Source organism: Jaculus jaculus, chromosome 15 (assembly GCF_020740685.1).
Source record: "Jaculus jaculus isolate mJacJac1 chromosome 15, mJacJac1.mat.Y.cur, whole genome shotgun sequence".
NCBI lineage: Eukaryota > Metazoa > Chordata > Mammalia > Rodentia > Dipodidae > Jaculus > Jaculus jaculus.
Window position 1 is genome coordinate 23,941,760 of NC_059116.1, and position 17,973 is coordinate 23,959,732.

The 17,973-nt window shown below is 44.2% G+C and overlaps 1 protein-coding gene across 4 annotated transcripts in view; it reads right to left on the minus strand.

Moving 5' to 3' along the window:
* Tmem241 (transmembrane protein 241) overlaps positions 1 to 17,973 on the minus strand; it is a 152,061-nt gene that overhangs the window by 46,280 nt on the left and 87,808 nt on the right. For 3 of the 4 annotated variants that reach the window (XM_045135129.1, XM_045135132.1, XM_045135131.1), the window contains one exon: positions 17,800 to 17,893. In XM_045135129.1, coding sequence (XP_044991064.1) covers positions 17,800 to 17,893 — 94 coding nt within the window. Of the gene's footprint in view, positions 1 to 16,092; positions 16,441 to 17,799; positions 17,894 to 17,973 lie in introns of those variants that run through there. The other variant, XM_045135130.1, reaches the window with a different exon arrangement.

Sequence of the window (17,973 nt, forward strand, 5' to 3'; positions counted from 1 at the left end):
TTTTTTTTGAGGTAGGGTCTCACTCTAGCCCAGGCTGACCTGGAATTCACTATGGAGTTTCAGGGTGGCCTTGAACTCACAGCAATCCTCCTACTTCTGCCTCCTGAGGGCTGGGATTAAAGGCATGCGCCACCACGCCCGGCTCAGAGTTACATCTTTTTTCTTTCTGATCTGAGTGTATGTGGTTCACATTTCTGAGGAATGTACAATGACCAGGTTATCAAAGCCCTCAATGGACACTCATTTGTTCAATACTGTCTTACAATGAAACCACATCAGACTCTCCCACGGGAAGGCCTGATTGTAAACTTGCCCACTTTACTGGCTTTTATGCTGTGAAAATCACTTTAACTTTAGTTATTTTAAATTATCTAGCAACGATATGAAGCCTCACAGTCAGGAAGTTTGCAGAAATTCAATGTGTCTCCTCAGTAAATAAAAAGCAAATTCCTCTGGGTCAGAAGTTGTGAAACCCAAGATTGTTACCATATTTTTGTAATACAGAACATCATGATGATCAATGAGACTAAAAATAGCCCTGGGTGGGGGTGGGGGAGAGGTAGCGGAAATTCAAAGTACATCACTAGGAATAAGAAAAACAACCACATTAGCCAAAATAGTAAAATGTCCATGAAACATCATCATTTCTCTGTGAGTTATTTTAACAATAGGAAATGGAATTTAATTTTTTTTTTCTTGAATCCAGAACTGTATTTCCCCTCCCATGGTTCCTCTGGGAAAACCTTGTTCATAAACAAGTAATTCCCAGATAACTGGTTTCTTTGCTAACTGTTTCCACCCGGCTCGACGCTAAGGGCACCTCCCAAACATGCCATCCCATGTTCCTGTCGCCTCATCACTGATGTCATGGAAAGACACAGACATGCTGTTATGTTACTGCCGAGCTAGGGAATGGAAAGGAAATGATTCTGCTGTCTCTGGGTTCGAATTTTCCATGAGAAAATTATTCTCATTGCCACAGAAGCTTACATGGTGAAAAAGAAAAGTGATTTAATTAGGAGACAACCCATAACACTCTTTCAACATAAAAGTGACATTCCACCAGAACTCAGCTTATTTTTCATCAGAACATTCTGGAAAACGTGAAGATAAACCACCAGTGGGCGAAAACACGGGGGATGCCAGAGGGAGACCGTGTGCAGTCATATGAGCTCTGAAATGTGATGGGAAGAAGGATGGGGAGGGCTGGAGAGATGGCTTAGTGGTTAAGCGCTTGCCTGTGAAGCCTAAGGACCCCGGTTCGAGGCTCGGTTCCCCAGGTCCCACGTTAGCCAGATGCACAAGGGGGCACACGCGTCTGGAGTTCGTTTGCAGAGGCTGGAGGCCCTGGTGCGCCCATTCTCTCTCTCCCCCTCTATCTGTCTTTCTCTCTGTGTCTGTCGCTCTCAAATTTAAAAAAAAAAAAAAGGATGGGGAGTGTGCGAAAGTTAAGAGACTGAGAAGGGTGGGGCTGCAGAGATGGCCGAGCCATTAAGGTGCTTGCCTGTGAAGCCTAAGGATCCAGGTTTGATTCCCCGGTACCCACATAAGCCAGATGCACATGGTGGTGCATGCGTATGAAGTTTGTTTGCAGTGGCTGGAGGCCCTGGTGTGCCTCTCCTCTTCCTCTCTTTCTCTCTTAAATAAATAAATAAATAAATTAAATATTTTAAAAGTAAACTGGAAAGAACTGCAAATATAGTGGATGGCACACCTATTCTCTCTCTCTCTCTCTCTCTCTCTATATATATATATATATATAGATAGATAGATAGATAGATATATAGATATAGATATAGATATACATATGTATATATAATAAAGATCAAAAATATATTTTTAAACAGAGGAAAGATTTATTTTAAAAAATGTATAGTGGTATAGTGGACACAGGGGAGAAGCCACCTTGCCCGTAATGATTCTGGATGTGCAGAAAGATAGCAACAGGCAAGCCACCTGAGAGATAATGAGGATAGTGATGGCAACAACAAGAAGAAATAGGGCTGGACAGATGGCTTAGTGGTTAAGGCACTTGCCTGTGAAGCCTAAGGACCCAGGTTTAATTCCTCAGAATCCATGTCAGCCAGATACACATGGTGATACATGCATCTGGAGTTTGTTTGTGGTAGCTAGAGGCACTGGCATGCCCATTTTCTCTTTCTCTCTCTCTCTGTCTTCCTCTTTCTCAAAAAATAAAAACTAAATAATATATATTTTAAATATTTTATTTTTATTTATTTGACAGAGAATGGGTGCACTAGGGCCTCTAGCCATTGCAAACGAACTCCAGACGCATGTGCTCCCTTGTGCATCTGGCGAACGTGGGCCCTGGAGAATTGAGCCTGGGTCCTTTGGTTTTGCAGGCAAACGCCTTAAGTACTAAGCCATCCCTCCAGCCCAATAATATTTTTTTTAATAAGAAAAAACAGCCCTTTCTGGCAGTGTGACCCTTCCTATGAGAACACACCTCTCACCTCTCGCCAAGGCTCTCCTTCACCCCTCTCCAGAAAAGGAGAAGAGGAAACACAGGAAGGCCCTGGTGCAGAGCTCACTTCCTATTTCATGGACGAGAACCGCCCAAGATGCTGTAAAATCACCTCGGTCTTTAGCCATGCACACACATGCTGCGCTGTCCCCTGCCAGCCCACAGGAGGAAAAGCAAGGCTTGCAGAAGGATGTTCCTTCCGGAGGAAGCAGCACTAACAGCAGCCTGATCAAGATGAGCGGGAAATAATCCTAGTAAACACGTTTTGGGGTTAAAAAACAATAAAGGGAGAGAACTCTCTCAGTTCAACAGACTCGACCTAGTGAGCATCCTAGCTGTGCTTCTAGAATTTCTTCTGCATTCTGACGTGTGTGTGTGTTTGCACGCACGCACATGCGCACTGGACCTAAGAACTCCACTTACAGAACCTGAAAGATTGGTATACTTGTTACCTACTCAGAAGTTCAGTGTATCAGTTAGCAGTAAGTCTTAGAATTCTCCTACAAATATAGTTCAGAAATTATGTAGGAAGTTAAAAAAAATTTACATTAGAGATTAGAAAAATAGTGTGATTCCACCAAGACAGATCAGATTTGTTTTGTGTTTTAAGTTTCACCACACATAGCAAGAATTTTACCCTCAGTCTTGGAGGCATTTTAAAAACATTAAATATCCAACCCTGATAGCATCTCGTGGCATTTTTCAACTTCATCTAAGGACCAGGATGTAGCTCAGTGGTTGAACACTGGCTTACCAGCATGCACAGTGCTTCCACCCTAAGAATGAAAATATATATATATCCATAAATTCATCCTTTTTTGGAGAGAGAGAGAAAAAGACAGAGAGAGAGAGAGGGAATGGGTGCGCCAGGGCCTTTCAGCTGCAGTGAACAAACGGCAGATGCGTGCGCCCCCTTGTGTGCATGTGCGACATTACATGCATGCATCACTGTGTCTGGCTTACGTGGGACCTGGATATTCAAACGTGTTCTTAGGCTTCACAGGCAAGCTCCTTAATTGCTACGTCATCTCTTCAGTCCTCATCCTATATTTAAAGCAAAATCTAATTTTATCTAGTCAACTGACATAGCCAAGGTGATTTCTTAGTTCAATACCTTAGCAACAGGTCAAGAGACATGTTGGCATGACACAGGAAAAGAAAGTAAGCTCTGGTATAGTCTTTACCTAACTCTGGAGGCCCAGCAGAAGAAGCCTGAGAGACAGGCAGCCAAAGTTCTAGAAACTTCCTATGCATGTAAGTTTTTCGTGAGGATCAATCAGAGAGTGACATTTACCAGCAGAATCCTCCAACTCCGTAACAGAAACTCCTATATGGGAAACACAGTCCAGGGTGACAGTCATGTTACTCCACAAGGAGATGTTGTTATGGTGACAGCTCTAAAGGCTCCCAGGCAATGCCAGTGTATAATTAAGGCTAGTGAGTGATCACAGAGCAGCCAGTGGGGTGGTCTCCATAGAAACCACCAAACATACATTTTCACATGCACAGCCACTGTTCTGAATCAATGACTCTTTATACAGGTTTAAAAACATTGTGAATGGTGCATCAATTGCTCCTTTTGTTGGACAATCTCCACTTAAGTACACTGTGAGAGATCTTGTTCTCGTGGACACTGGGCTCAGAGCAGCGAGGACAGTAGACAGTGCACAACTAAATTCACTCCCTAGAATCAGTGAGTACAAATGGCCAATTCAGACCCAGGAAATCGCTGGTTAACCTTGTGAAAGAATTGAGCCAGTGTTTGGCAGAGCCAAGAAGGACCTGCCAATGAGTGGCATGCACTAAGCCAGAGACATCAGTATAGGATTTAACCTCCCAAAAGACAGGCATTATTAGCCTTAACTTACAGAAAAGAGAACTGCTTCACTCACCTAAAACCGGCAGGCTTGGGACTCAAAATGAGGTCAAAGTTAAGTCTCTATGATGCTATATCATATCATTTGCAAAGTATAACTCCAAGCTATCATCATATACATTATTTTATATAATCTTCCTTGAAATCTGTTAGGAGCTCAAGTTCTAGCACGTTCAGCTCACTTTTTTTTTTTCTTTCTTTCTTCCTTTCTCTCTTTCTTTTTTTTTTTTTCTAGGTAGGGTCTTAGTCTAGCCCAGGCTGACCTGGAATTCACTACGTATTCTCAGGGTGGCCTCGAACTCATGGCAATCCTCCTACTTCTGCCTCCCGAGTGCTGGGATCAAAGGCGTGCACCACCACGCCCTGCAAGTTCTAGCACTTTCTAACTTTGCACTATTCTGCCTTTGGTCCTTGACTCCTGGCCCTACTTCTGCACACAGCAAGCAGGTTTGAGTACTCACATGGAACCAAGTCCACAAAGGCTCTATCATCCGTCTGGATAAGACCAGCGTTCCATCCCAAGGAGCAGTGGGGAGGTAAATACCCTTCCTTAAGTGTGGATATTAGCCATGTAAACTCAATACAAAGACCTGAATAACCCAGCTACTGCACTGCATCAGAACTTTCCGCGAGAGACGGTGGTGACAAGGGAAGGAAGTCACATTGCTGAGTGGCATACTCTGTTCAGTTCTGTTAAATCAGTTTTATAAAACCAATTTATTTATTTTCAAGCAGAGAGACAGAGAGAATGGGCAAGCCAGGGCCTTCAACCACTGCAAATGGACCCCAGATGCGTGCATCCTGTTGTGCGTCTGGTTTTATGTGGGTACTGGGGAATCAAATCCAGGTTGTTAGGCTTTGTAGGCAAGCATCTTAACCATTGAGCCATCTCTCCGGCTCCTAAATCAGTTTTAAATCTGGTAAACATTAAGCAGGCAGTGAACAGTAAAGAAACAGTTCCTAGTCGATTACTATATATTGCTCCAATTGGACATAAATGCCAGCATCGATTAGTCTTGGGTATCAGAGTCAGCATGTTAGAGCTCATTGCAAACCCACTGTTGCAGTCTGGTTCACATTGCTGGTAGGAATCACCTGACCAAGGGCAGCTTGTGGGAAAAGGAGGTTTATTTTGGCTTATGGGCTTGAAGGGAAGCTCCGTGATGGCAAGGAAAATGATGGCATGAGCAGAGGGTGGACATTGCCCCCTGACCCTCATAAGGTGGACAATAGCAACAGGAGAGTGTGCCAAACACTGGCATGGGGAAAATGGCTATAACACCCATAAGCCCGCCCCCAATAGTACACTGCCTCCAGGAGGCTTCAATTTCCAATTGCCATCAGCTGGGAAACCTAACATTCAGAACACCTAAGTTTATGGGGGACACCTGAATCAAACCACCACACCTACAGATTTTGAGCTGTCTTTAAATACCTTGTAATCCAGCCTGTGCTTTACAGGTGAAATAACTCGGGATTGGAGGGTGGTGCTATGGTTTGAATGTGAAATGTCCACAATAGTCTCATGTATTTTAAAATATTTATTTATTTGAGAGAGAGAGAGAGAAAAAAAATGGGCAAACTAGAGCCTCCAGCCATTGCAAATTAACTCCAGATGCATGCACCACCTTGTGCATCTGGCTTTATATGGGTGCTGGGAAACTGAACCTGGGTCTTTTGGCTTTGCAGGCAAGAGCCTTAAATGCTGAGCCACCTCTCCAGCCCTCTTTGACTTCTTGGTGGCACTTTTGTATTACTCCTTACAGTCTTTCCATAGATTTCCTCAACATTAAGCTTCCCTGGGCCCCTTCCAACAACTAGCTGTCACTTCCCTCTCTTCTGGTCACTGGCACGTGAGCGACTTCCAGCGTAAGTCTTTGGCATCTCCTTCTCTCCCGATGTCCTTTCGCTCTCCCAGAAATCTCCTCTATGCATTCATTTTTCTGGCTTTGGTAGGCAAAGTCCAAATAGACATGGGATTTGAGTTCTCACCCCCATTTCCCCCAGGTTTCCAACTGATAACTGCTCCATTTGGACGTCTGGTCATCCATCATACACAATTGTCTAGAATCATCATACACATCTGTCTAGAATTACCAGGTGCTGGGGAGATGGCTCAGCAGTTAAGGCGCTTGCCTACAAAACCTAATGACTCAAGTTTGATTCCCCAGCACCCCTGTAAAGCCAGATGCACAGATGTGCATGCATCTGGAGTTCATTTGCAGTGTCTGGCGGTCCTGGTGTGCCCATTCTCTCTGTCTGTCTCTCTTTCCTTTATTTCTGCTTCCAAATAAATAAATTTTAGAATACATTTCACCAGCTTCACCCTGGTACAGTCTAACCATAACCACTTCTGCCTGTCATGCCATGGGTTTCCCGAGTTTCCTGTTATAGACCTTGGAGACATTCGTAACCATCCCTATCCATCCTTCCTGATGTCCAATCATCATTATCCATCCCTTTCTGTTCTAAAACAATCCAAGTCTTTTATCATGTCCCATAACAATTATATAATAAATTCACTGATAAAAATTAACATTCCTACAGCCAAGCTTGTTGGCACACACCTTTAATCCCAGCACTTGGGAGGGAGAGGTAGGAGGATCACTGTGAGTTCGAGGCTACTCTGAGACCACATAGTGAATTCCAGGTCAGCCTGGGCTAGAGCAAGACCCTACCTTGAAAGAAAAAAAAAAAGTACATTCCTTCAAATTGAGTCAACTTTGGCCTTTCATCTTTCTCTATTCTTATTTATTTTTTTTTTTCGAGGCAGGGTCTCACTCTGGCTCAGGCTGACCTGGAATTCACTATGTAGTCTCAGGGTGGCCTAGAACTCACGGCGATCCTCCTACCTTTGCCTCCCGAGTGCTGGGATTAAAGGCGTGCGCCACCACGCCCGGCTTTCTATTCTTTTTTTTTTTAAGAATTTTTTAAATTTTATTTATTTATTTGAGAGTGACAGACACAGAGAGAAAGATAGATAGAGGGAGAGAGAGAATGGGCGCACCAGGGCTTCCAGCCTCTGCAAACGAACTCCAGACGCATGCGCCCCCTTGTGCATCTGGCTAACGTGGGACCTGGGGAACCGAGCCTCGAACCGGGGTCCTTAGGCTTTACAGGCAAGCGCTTAACCGCTAAGCCATCTCTCCAGCCCTCATCTTTCTCTATTCTTGCCACCACAGCCTCACTTTGCCTCCCTCCTAAATGCTTGAAGCCCAGCTCCAATCGATGTAAGCAAAATTTCCATTAACCTGCTCAGACATTATGAGCCATGTGTCAGCCTATGTGGATGTCCAGAATGGCCTCTGTGAACCAGCTTGTTCATTTTACTGTCATCTCTCTCTCTCTCTCTTTTTTTTTTTTTTTGCTCAATTTCTCCCTGGGCCTCCACTGCTTGCTCCTCACCATCACCTGATCAAAATTCTCCAACACAGTTCCCACATGCTCAGCCTGCCCTAGAGGTCCTGTTGGTTATCCCTGGGAGCCCTCATTCCCTTCTTCCCCTTTTCCCAGGCAACTCTGACCTGCAGGGGCCAGAGTCAGCCCCTCCTCTGCCAACCAGCTTGGCATCATCCTTGTTTACTCTGACATTCTCCCGTGGGCTACGACGGACCTGAGACTGGAGCTGCACACAACTAATATACTTTTCTCTCATCTGGTCAGGACAGAGCTACGAAAGTTTCCCTAAAGAAATGCTGAGGGTGCCGGGCATGGTGGTGCACGCCTTTAATCCCAGCACTTGGGAGACAGAGGTAGGAGGATTGCCGTGAGTTCGAGGCCATCCTGAGACTACGTAGCTAATTCCAGGTCAGCCTGAGCTAGAGTGAGACTCTGCCTCAAAAAACCAAAAGAAAGAAAGAAAGAAATGCTGAGGGATGGGTGGAATTACGTGCAAACAGAAAGCCATTCAAAGACAGCCCATATGCCTTCATTGAAGCAAACCTTTCTAATATCCCGCAAAGAATCTAGTAAATCTCAAATCCCATGGAATTTCCAGACATTTTAGGCTCACAAGACATTACATCACGAAGAGACTTTGAAAAGCCAAATAAGGCCACCAGGTTACAATACTGAGGCAAATGCTGGTTCCCCTCAGGTGCAGAAGGGCATTGCATGGCTCTGAAGTTGAGTCTGGACCCTCCATACATGAATGGCTAAACAATCAGAAAACAAATAAGGGCTGGGAGGAGGGCAAAGCTTAGGGGCAGAGGACTTGCCTAACATGCACAAGGCCCAGGGTTCAAGCCCTACCACACAAAAAGATAAAACAAAGCAAAAAACCAACTAAACCAGCTGGGTGTAATGGCACAGGCCTTTAATACCAGCACTCAGGAGGTAGAGGTAGAAGGATCATTGTGAGTTCAAGCCTCAGATTACATAGTGAATTCCAGGTCAACCTGGGCTAAAGTGAGACGCTTCCTCAAAAAAAAAAAAAAAAAAAACAAACAAGGGCTGGAGAGATGGCACAGCAGTTAAGGTGCTTGCCTGAGAAGCCTAACGGACCCAGGTTCAATTCCCCAGAACCCACATAAAAAGCCAGATGCACAAGGCAGCACGTGTGTCTGGAGTTCATTTACAGTGGCTAGAGGCTCTGATGTGCTCATTCTCCCTCTCTCTCTCTCTCTCTCACACACACACACACACACACACTCTCAAATATTACTTGAGATTAAAAACAAACAGAAAAACACTAAATCAAATCAGGAGACTCATCATAGACAAGAAACAAAACTTTTTTCCCCAAGGACCATAGAAAGTACAGACCTAAGCCAGGCGTGGTGGTGTATGCCTTTAATCCCAGCAGCAGGGAGGCAGAGGTAGGAGGATCACAGAGAGTTCAAGGCCACCCTGAGGAATTCTAGGTCAGCCTATGCTAGAATGAGACTCTACCTTGAAAAAAACAAACAAGCAAAAAAAGCACAGACTCGAGTTTCCGGCTTGTTACTGTCTTCAGGACACAGAATGAGGATGACAATTATGTGACAATGGCTTCCAAGGAAGCAAAGCTTAGACCCCAAGGGCTGCTAACAAGGGTGCTTCACCTCAACCCACTCTGGCCTCAGCTGCGGCTTTGCAGGGACTGGAGCCCCGAAGCAGTTTGAAATTAGTAAGGATGAGTCAAGGGGCTACTCGATCCAGGAAGAATTCTCCTGAGTGGGCTTAAGACTACTGGAAAAAGCCACCAAGAGAAAAGGGAAAACTCAAACCATACCTTCCTTACACATGTATACATCTCATTGCTTGCCTCTTAAATTTATTCACTTTTTCCTGCTCACTTACTAAGTACGAGGGGAATCTCAAGATTTTTACTGATGCAATTAGATTTCACCTGCCTGAATTTTCCAAAACAAGAGGTTATTATTTTTGAAAAATGGTTATTAAATATCCCAATATTTGCAGCTTTTAAAAATGTTTGTCAAATTCTCAGAGAGAAGGAGTGAATCATGATAGAAATATAAAACGATTCCATTTCGAACAATCCTGGGCCAGCACAAGATACTAAGGAAGGTGAGAGGCTTAGAGACAGGCATGGGTACCTCCTCTGAGTACTTGGAAGTGATACAGATGTGATAAGCCCTTGAAAAATGACTGGAAACCAGTCCTTGAGATCAGGAAGAAGGTATGTTTGGCCCCTGAGGGACTTCCCTGCCTACATGACTCTCAATCTTCCAAAGAACTCAAATTCTTCTCTGGCACCAATGAACCAGCCTTCAGAGTCACTTGCTGAATACACTGGCACCAGTTTGATCACAGTAACATCAGGGGGAAGAGGTGTATTACCAAGTGCAGCTGTGTTACACTGCAACAGAAGCCTGAGTGGACATGTGGGTGGTTCAGGGAATGTGTGGATATTCTGCCACTGAGGATCACAGAGCTTATGTTCAATGGAAAGAAAAAGGAGACAGAGGGCTGGAGAGATGGCTTAGTGGTTAAGTGCTTGCCTATGAAGTCTAAGGACCCCAGTTCAAGGCTTGACTCCCCAGGACCCATGTAAGCCAGATGCACAAGGTGGTGTATGCATCTGGAGTTCATTTGCAGTGGCTGGAAGCCCTGGTGCACCCGTTCTCTCTCTTTTTCTCTCACTCACTCTCCTTCTTTCTCTCTCTCTCTGTCACTCGCAAATAAATAAATAAAAATATACAAAAAAATTTAAAAGAAAAGGAGACAGAAACAGATGGAGGGAGGGAGGGAAAACAGAGGGAGATGGAAGGAGAAGGAGAGCTTTTTTGTATTTTTTTTTAACAGACAGAGAGAGAGAAGAGAGAGAATCAGTGTGCCAGAGCCTCCAGCCACCACAATCAAACTCCAGATACGTGCACCATCTTGTGCACATATACAACCTTGCATGTTTGCATCACCTTGTGTGTCTGGCTTATGTGGGATCTGGAGAGTTGAACATCAGTCTTTAGGCTTTGCAGGCAAGCACCTTAACCACTAAGCCATCTCTCCAGCCCGAGAGAGATTTTGAGTTGGCAGGATATACTGATGTTGACAGAGACCTTAATGCTTCACCTCATCTAATCCTCCATGCTTAAGAAGAATTAGCATTAAACCCACAGCAGCTAATTAAACACATCCTACCTCTTAACTATTGAGGGAGAGGTTATGAACTTCCCTTCAAGTTTAGAGAAAAATAAATGAAACAAAAAGGAGCCTCATGACACTAGTGGTCAAGCTAGCAAAGCCAGATATACAGAAAAGGTCTTCTAGCAAAATGGAAGGACAAGATATGAGCGCCACACCATGCAGGCGAGCTCTTGGGGCTACAGCTTGACAGCTCTCAGTGTTTGTTACAACTTGACAGTTTTCAGTGCTACAAGCTGACAGCTCTCAGTGCTACAAGTTGACAGCTCTCAGGGACAATTGACAAGCCATAAAAGTCACCTATAATAAATGTAGAATGTGATTAAATTGTGTGTGTATGTGTGTGCATGTGCATGTGTGTTGTGTGTGTGCTCATGTGTGCCTAGAGGCCAGAGGACAATCTTTGGTGGTGTTCCTCAGGAACGCAATCCACCTTTGTTTTTGGAGACAAGGCCCCTTTCTGCTCCAGAGCTCACCAAGTAGGCTAGATTGGCTGGCCCATGAAAACGAAAGATCTGCCCGCCTTTGCCTCCCCAGTACCGGAATCACTAGCACACACCATCATGCCCAGCTTTTTAAATAGGAGTTCAGTTCCTCGTGATTATAAAAAGCTATCCTGCTAGTCCAGATGTGATGATTCTTAATGAGCTAATAAGTGACTATGTAACCATTACCACAATCTGATTTGAGCATGTTTCCATTACCAAAACACCAGCTCCTGGGCTGGAGAGATGGCTCAGTGATTAAAGGTGCATCCTTGCAAAGCCTTATGGCCAGGGTTCAATTCCACACATAAAATTCCCATGTAAAGCCCAAGGTACAAAGTGGCGTGTGTGTCTGGAATTTGTTTGCAGTGGCAGGAGGCCCTGGAGTACCCATACATACTCACTCTCTTTCTCTTTTTCTATCTCTCTGTCATAAATTAATTAAAAAAAAAATTTTAACCAGTTCCTTTGAACTTCTTCACAATAAATTTCTGTTTCAAGAAAACATATATATTCTGTCTATAAATTGGCCTTTCCCGGGCATTTTCACACAATAAAATACTACTGTCTGTATTCTTTTATGACTGGTTTGTTTCACTTAGCATAATGTTAATGATATTCATAAATATAATGATATTAATACAGCAATGTATTAATAGCTCACTTCTTGTTATTATTGGTTAGTCTTCAGTTATACACTTGTTTATTATCCATTGACTAATAAATTCACATTTGTATTCTTTGTAGTTTGAGACCTTGTTAATAATCCTACTACAGGCTAGAGAGATGGCTTAGCAGTTAAGGTGCTTGCTTGCAAAGCCAAAGGACCTCAGTTCAATTCCCCAGGACCCACATAAGCCAGATGCACAACGTGGCACATGTATCTGGAGTTCATTTGCAGTGGCTGGAGGCCCTGGCACACCCATTCTCTCTCTCACACATAAATAAAAAATAACAAAAAATAATCCTACTACAAACATTCATGTGGAAGGCTTTTGGTGGATGCATTCTACTTTTTTCTCTTAATTAGCTTCTTAGGAATAGAAGTGCTAGGTTATAGTTGGTTTGTCTTTTAAGGAAAAACAAAGATGTTTTCCAGACTTTCTACATAGACATCTACCAGCACTTTATTGTACTTAGCCCATTCACATTTTATATAATTACTGATACAGTTACTAGCAACAAATTCCTTACTTTTACTTAGATGCTAATGTCTGTTTCTCGGTCATATTTCAAGGGCTGTTGGGCTGTATATAAAGTTCTCAGTTGACAGGCTTTTCCTTCAGCATGGTGAATGTGACCTTCTGTGATTGCCTCTGGCCTCCACAGATTTTGATGAGAAGTTAGCCATTAATTGAATTGTTTTTCCTTCACACATGTTGAATCCTTTTCCTTGATGTTTTTAAGATTTTTTTTTTTGTATTTTTAAAATATTTTTTCAGGGCTGGAGAGATGGCTTAGTGGTTAAGCGCTTGCCTGTGAAGCCTAAAGACCCCAGTTCGAGGCTCAGTTCCCCAGGTCCCACGTTAGCCAGATGCACAAGGGGGCGCACGCGTCTGGAGTTCGTTTGCAGAGGCTGGAAGCCCTGGCACGCCCATTCTCTCTCTCTCTATCTGTCTTTCTCTCTGTGTCTGTCGCTCTCAAATAAATAAATAAATAAATAAATTTTTAAAAAAATATTTTTTCATGAGAGAAAGAATTGGGACGCCAGGGCCTCCAGCTACTGCGCTCAAACTCCATACATTTGTGTACATGTGTGATGTTGTGAGCTTGCGTCACCTTGTGCATCTGGCTTACGTGGTATCTGGAGAGTCAAACATGCTTCCTTTGGTTTTACAGGCAAGCACCTTAACCACTAAGCCATCTCTCTAGCCCTTTTTGTATTTTAATAATTTGATTCTAATTTGTCTTAGTAAGGTTCTCTTTTTGGGGGGTGGTTTTTCCAGGGAGGGTCTCACTCTAGCTCAGGCTGACCTGTAATTTACTATGTAGTCTCAGGGTGGCCTCGAACTCAAGGTGATCCTTCTACCTCTGCCTCCCAAGTGCTGGGATTAAAGGCGTGCACCACCACGCCCTGTTATAAGGTTCTCTTTTTGTTTGTTTGAGACTTATTGGGCTTTTGGATTCTGCACATTAATATTTTTCATCAAACTTGGGAGTTTTACCCATTATTTCTTCATTTTCTCTATCTCTGGCTCCTCTTGTGGGATTACATTTATACACAGGTCAATATGTTTATACCCCACAGGTCTTTGAGGCTCTCTTCACATCATTTGCAATTAAAAACATCATTTTTCCTTTAGATTAAATGATTTCTTTTGCACTATCTTCCAGTTCACTTACTCATTTTTCTACCGTCGCCAGTCAGGTGTTGTGCCCTCTAGAGAATGTTCTTTTAATTACTATACTTCTTTTTAAAAATATTTTATTTTTATTGATTTATTTGAGAGAGATAGAGAAAGACAGGTTAGCCTCAAACTCATGGCAATGCTCCTACCTCTGCCTTCCAAGTGCTGGGATTAAAGGCATGGACCACCACACCCGGCGCTTTTCTTGCACACTCTAGACTACATTTTGCTTCTCTAAATGTGGTGGTTTGATTCAGGTGTCCCCCATAAACTTAGGTATTGTGAATGCCAGGTTCCCAGCTGATGGAGATTTCGGAATTATCACCTCTTGGAGGCAGTGTATTGTTGGGGGCGGGCTTATGGGTGTTATAGCCAGTGTCCCCTTGCCAGTGTTTGGCACACTCTCCTATTGCTGTGGTCCACCTTATGTTGGCCAGGAGGTGATGTCCACCCTCTGCTCATGCCATCGTTTTCCCCTGTCATCGTGGAGCTTCCCCTTGAGTCTGTAAGCCAAAAGAAACCCCTTTTCCTACAAGTGGCTCTTGGTTGGGCGATTTTCCCAACAATGCGAACCTGACTGCAACACTAAATGTCTGTAATTTTTGCTTGAATTCCAGACAAGTAATGTCTTGATTCTCGTTTTTCCCTTAAGTTATCATTGTTGTGCATACTTAGTCATTTTCCTTGGCTACATGTACAATGTCTCCCCCATAAGATGCTGTTGCTCACGTCTTTACTGATTTCTTTTTCCTTGTTCTTTGTCCAAGTCTGATTCCAGGGGTCATCGCCATTTATGCATAACTTCATGTTCCACAAAAGACTAGTCAGAGGTTTGTCCAAATGCTGGGAGTCATGAGGCTTCGTCATGACGCTCCCGCTCCGATGAGGACTTGTAGATATGTTCAAGCCTCAGACTGTCTTCGGGTCCAGCTCGGTTTGAACATTCTACCGGCTCCCTCACCTCTCTTGTGTGTGAGCACACACACACGGCACTGGCCAGGGGTGTGCTTGGTCTCCTCCATCTCTGAGGCTCATGAACACAAACCAAGTTCTACACGGGATGTACGGAGAGCTCCGAAGCCCAGGATGCTCTCTCCAAGAGCCACTGACTAAGTCACCAATGCACTTGGGCTCACTGGTAAACCTGAGCTAATGGGATGGCTGGCTTCACCAGCTCCCCTCCGTAGAGTTGACCACTTGAACTGACAATGTTCCAAACAGACGCAGGCCCTTCCGGAAGAAGTAAGACTGCTGGTTTTCACACCAGTTTACCTTGGCCCCAATCCAAATCCCGCTCCAGCTAAACTGTCACACGGGCAGAGCAGGAAGGATCTCACCCATTCATTCTATTCCTACCAAAAGCAAACGTTTCAGACTTTGTATATGCCTTTAGCTAATTTTTAACAGCATAGAAATGGACATTTTGACAGTCTTTCCCAGACGTCTAGTTGTTCTGAAGAGGAGATTCTGTCACCCCTTCATACTCTCAGGCTGAAAATCAATGAAAATCAATATCAACGCTATTAAAAAGTATACTATGGGACTGGAGAGATGACTTAGCGGTTAAGTGCTTGCCTGTGAAGCCTAAGGACCCTGGTTTGAGGCTCGATTCCCCAGGACCCACGTCAGCCAGATGCACAAGGGGGCGCATGCGTCTGGAGTTCGTTTGCAGTGGCTAGAGACCCTGGCACACCCATTCTTCCTCTCTCTCTCTCTCAAATAAATAAATAAATAAATAAATAAATGTAGACTATGGGGCCTGGAGAGATGGCTCAGAGGTTAAAGGCACTTGCTTGCAAAACCTGACAAGAGTACCCGTGTAAAGTCAAATGCACAAAAAGTAGACTGTGTGGGTGAAAATGCCACTGTGAAATTCCATTTTCAAAGGAAAACTTGTTGCCTCCACCATCCCCAGGAAAAACCACCAAAAATATCATTAGCTGACGGCACAAGTTTCAATCATTTGATGATCAGATCAAAGTAAGTAAGGCTGCTCCCTCCTCAGAAGAAGCCATTGGGCCCCTGGGCCTTGAATCCTTCATAGGGTGAGAAGAACACACCAGAAAGAAAGCCCACTGAGAAGCTTTCCGTCACGATGGCTCACAGCTCGCCCATCTCTTTCTCATGCTTTCCGCCATGGCCATTCAGATAGGCAAAGGCTATTCAGGTGACAGTTCCTGCTCTGAAGACTCACTGAAGTTTCTCAGTCTGTTCATTTGTCAAGTCTTCCTTGGTCATCTCATGGAACAGCTGGAGCCTTCTTTGCTAAGTCACCTGAGTTCTCAGCAGCCTCACAGTCCATGGACAGGCCAAAGAGCTTCCCAGGACATCTTCTGGGGGTGGGGGGGTGTGCACTGAGGCAGGGTCTAGTCCTGGCTGGCTTTGAACTCACAGTGATCCTCTTGCTTCAACCTCTCAAGTGCTGGGATTAAAGGTGAGCACCACCACGCCCAGCCCAGTGCTAGTCTCTGGGGACTGGGGAAGCATTAAAGGTATTTCTTTGACAAGATCTTCCCTTTTTCAGATGGGCAAAGTAGGCTTAGGAAAGTTAAAGGTCCTACTGCCCACAACAGTCCTTTAAGCGTGCGGTGAAAACAAAGCATGCTGTTTAAACAGGTGGAAGGTGGGGCTGGAGAGATGGTTAGCGGTTAAGGTGCTTGTCTGCAAAGCCAAAGGACCCAAGTTAATTCTCCAGTACCCACATAAGCCAGACGCTCAAGGTGGCATTCCTTTACAGTAGCTAGAAGCCCTGGCACGGCCATTCTTACTCTCATTCTTCTGACTCTCTCTCTCTCTCTCTCTCTCTGAATCTTTCTCTCTCAAATAAATAAATAAAAATTGCTGGGCAAGGTGGCGTACGCCTTTAATCCCAGCATTCGGGAGGCAGAGGTAGGAGGATCACCATGAGTTCAAGGCTATCCTGAGATTCCATAGTGAATTCCAGGTGAGCCTGGGCTAGAGTGAGACCCTACCTCGAAAAAACAAAAATAAATCAACAAATAAAATAGAGGAAGACATCAAAAATTATTGCCTGAATAATAATGGCATGTCTGTCATGTTGGAAACCACCTGCTCTCTAATTTGACTGGAGGCCCGCTACATGGGAGGGAATACATCCCTGATACTGAAAACCTACAACAGGGGTAGTCATGAGCCCTAGACGTGTAACGTCTGCTGCTGTCTGGCTACATGTATATACTATGCTTATCAAACTGCCCAGTAAGTACTTCTCTTAATGTTCATACCCTTATATTAATGCTACTCTCACTTTTGGTAGAGAACCTTCTATTTTCAGATGGCAGTGACCTTGGAATGACTCAGAAGGCATCGTGGTTCTGGAAAGAAGTGACAGGAATGCTTAGTACTGCAATATCTCTATCACACCTTCCAAGGCTCAGGGTCCATTGCAGAAGAGGTGGCAGAAAGAATGTAAGAGCCAAAGGAAGGGTAGGACTCCTTACAATGTGCTTCTCCAGACACAAAATGGGCTGGAGATCCATGACCTCACAGTGCCTGACACTACCTACACAAGACCATCATAATAGGAGGAAAAGATTGTGACATCAAAATAAAAGAGACTGATTGAGATGAGGAGGGGATATGATGGAGAATGGAGTTTCAAAGGGGGAAGGTGGGTGGAGGGAGGGAATTACCATGGGATACTGTATGGGTGAAAAACATGGAAGTTGTTAATAAAAAAAAATTATTAGCTGGGTGTGGTGGCGCATGCCTTTAATCCCAACATTTGGGAGGCAGAAGTAGGAGGATTGCCATGAGTTCAAGGCCACCCTGAGATGACAGAGTTAATTCCAGGTCAGCCTGAACCAGAGTGAGACCCTAACCTCGAAAAACCAAAAAAAAAAAAAAAAAAATTATTGCCTGAATAAAGGATCAGACTCAGGGGAGGTGGCTAGAAATAGTTTCCTGAAGATCAAACTTGACATAACTCAGGGACCAAGAACATGGGCCCCATAGGCTCCTGGGGCCAACTTTTCCGTCTTTGCATCCCCTCTTGCTTACCTTCGCAAGGAAAATCCAGGCCGCACACTGCCCTGGGGCCAGAAGGCTTTTCAGCTTCACTGTACTGAGCATGAGGAAGAATCCCAAAAATCCACTGAAATGAGTAAACAATCTTTAGTTAGTGGGGCTGCCTTCATTTAGCCAATAGTGAACTAGCTTTTATACCATCTTACC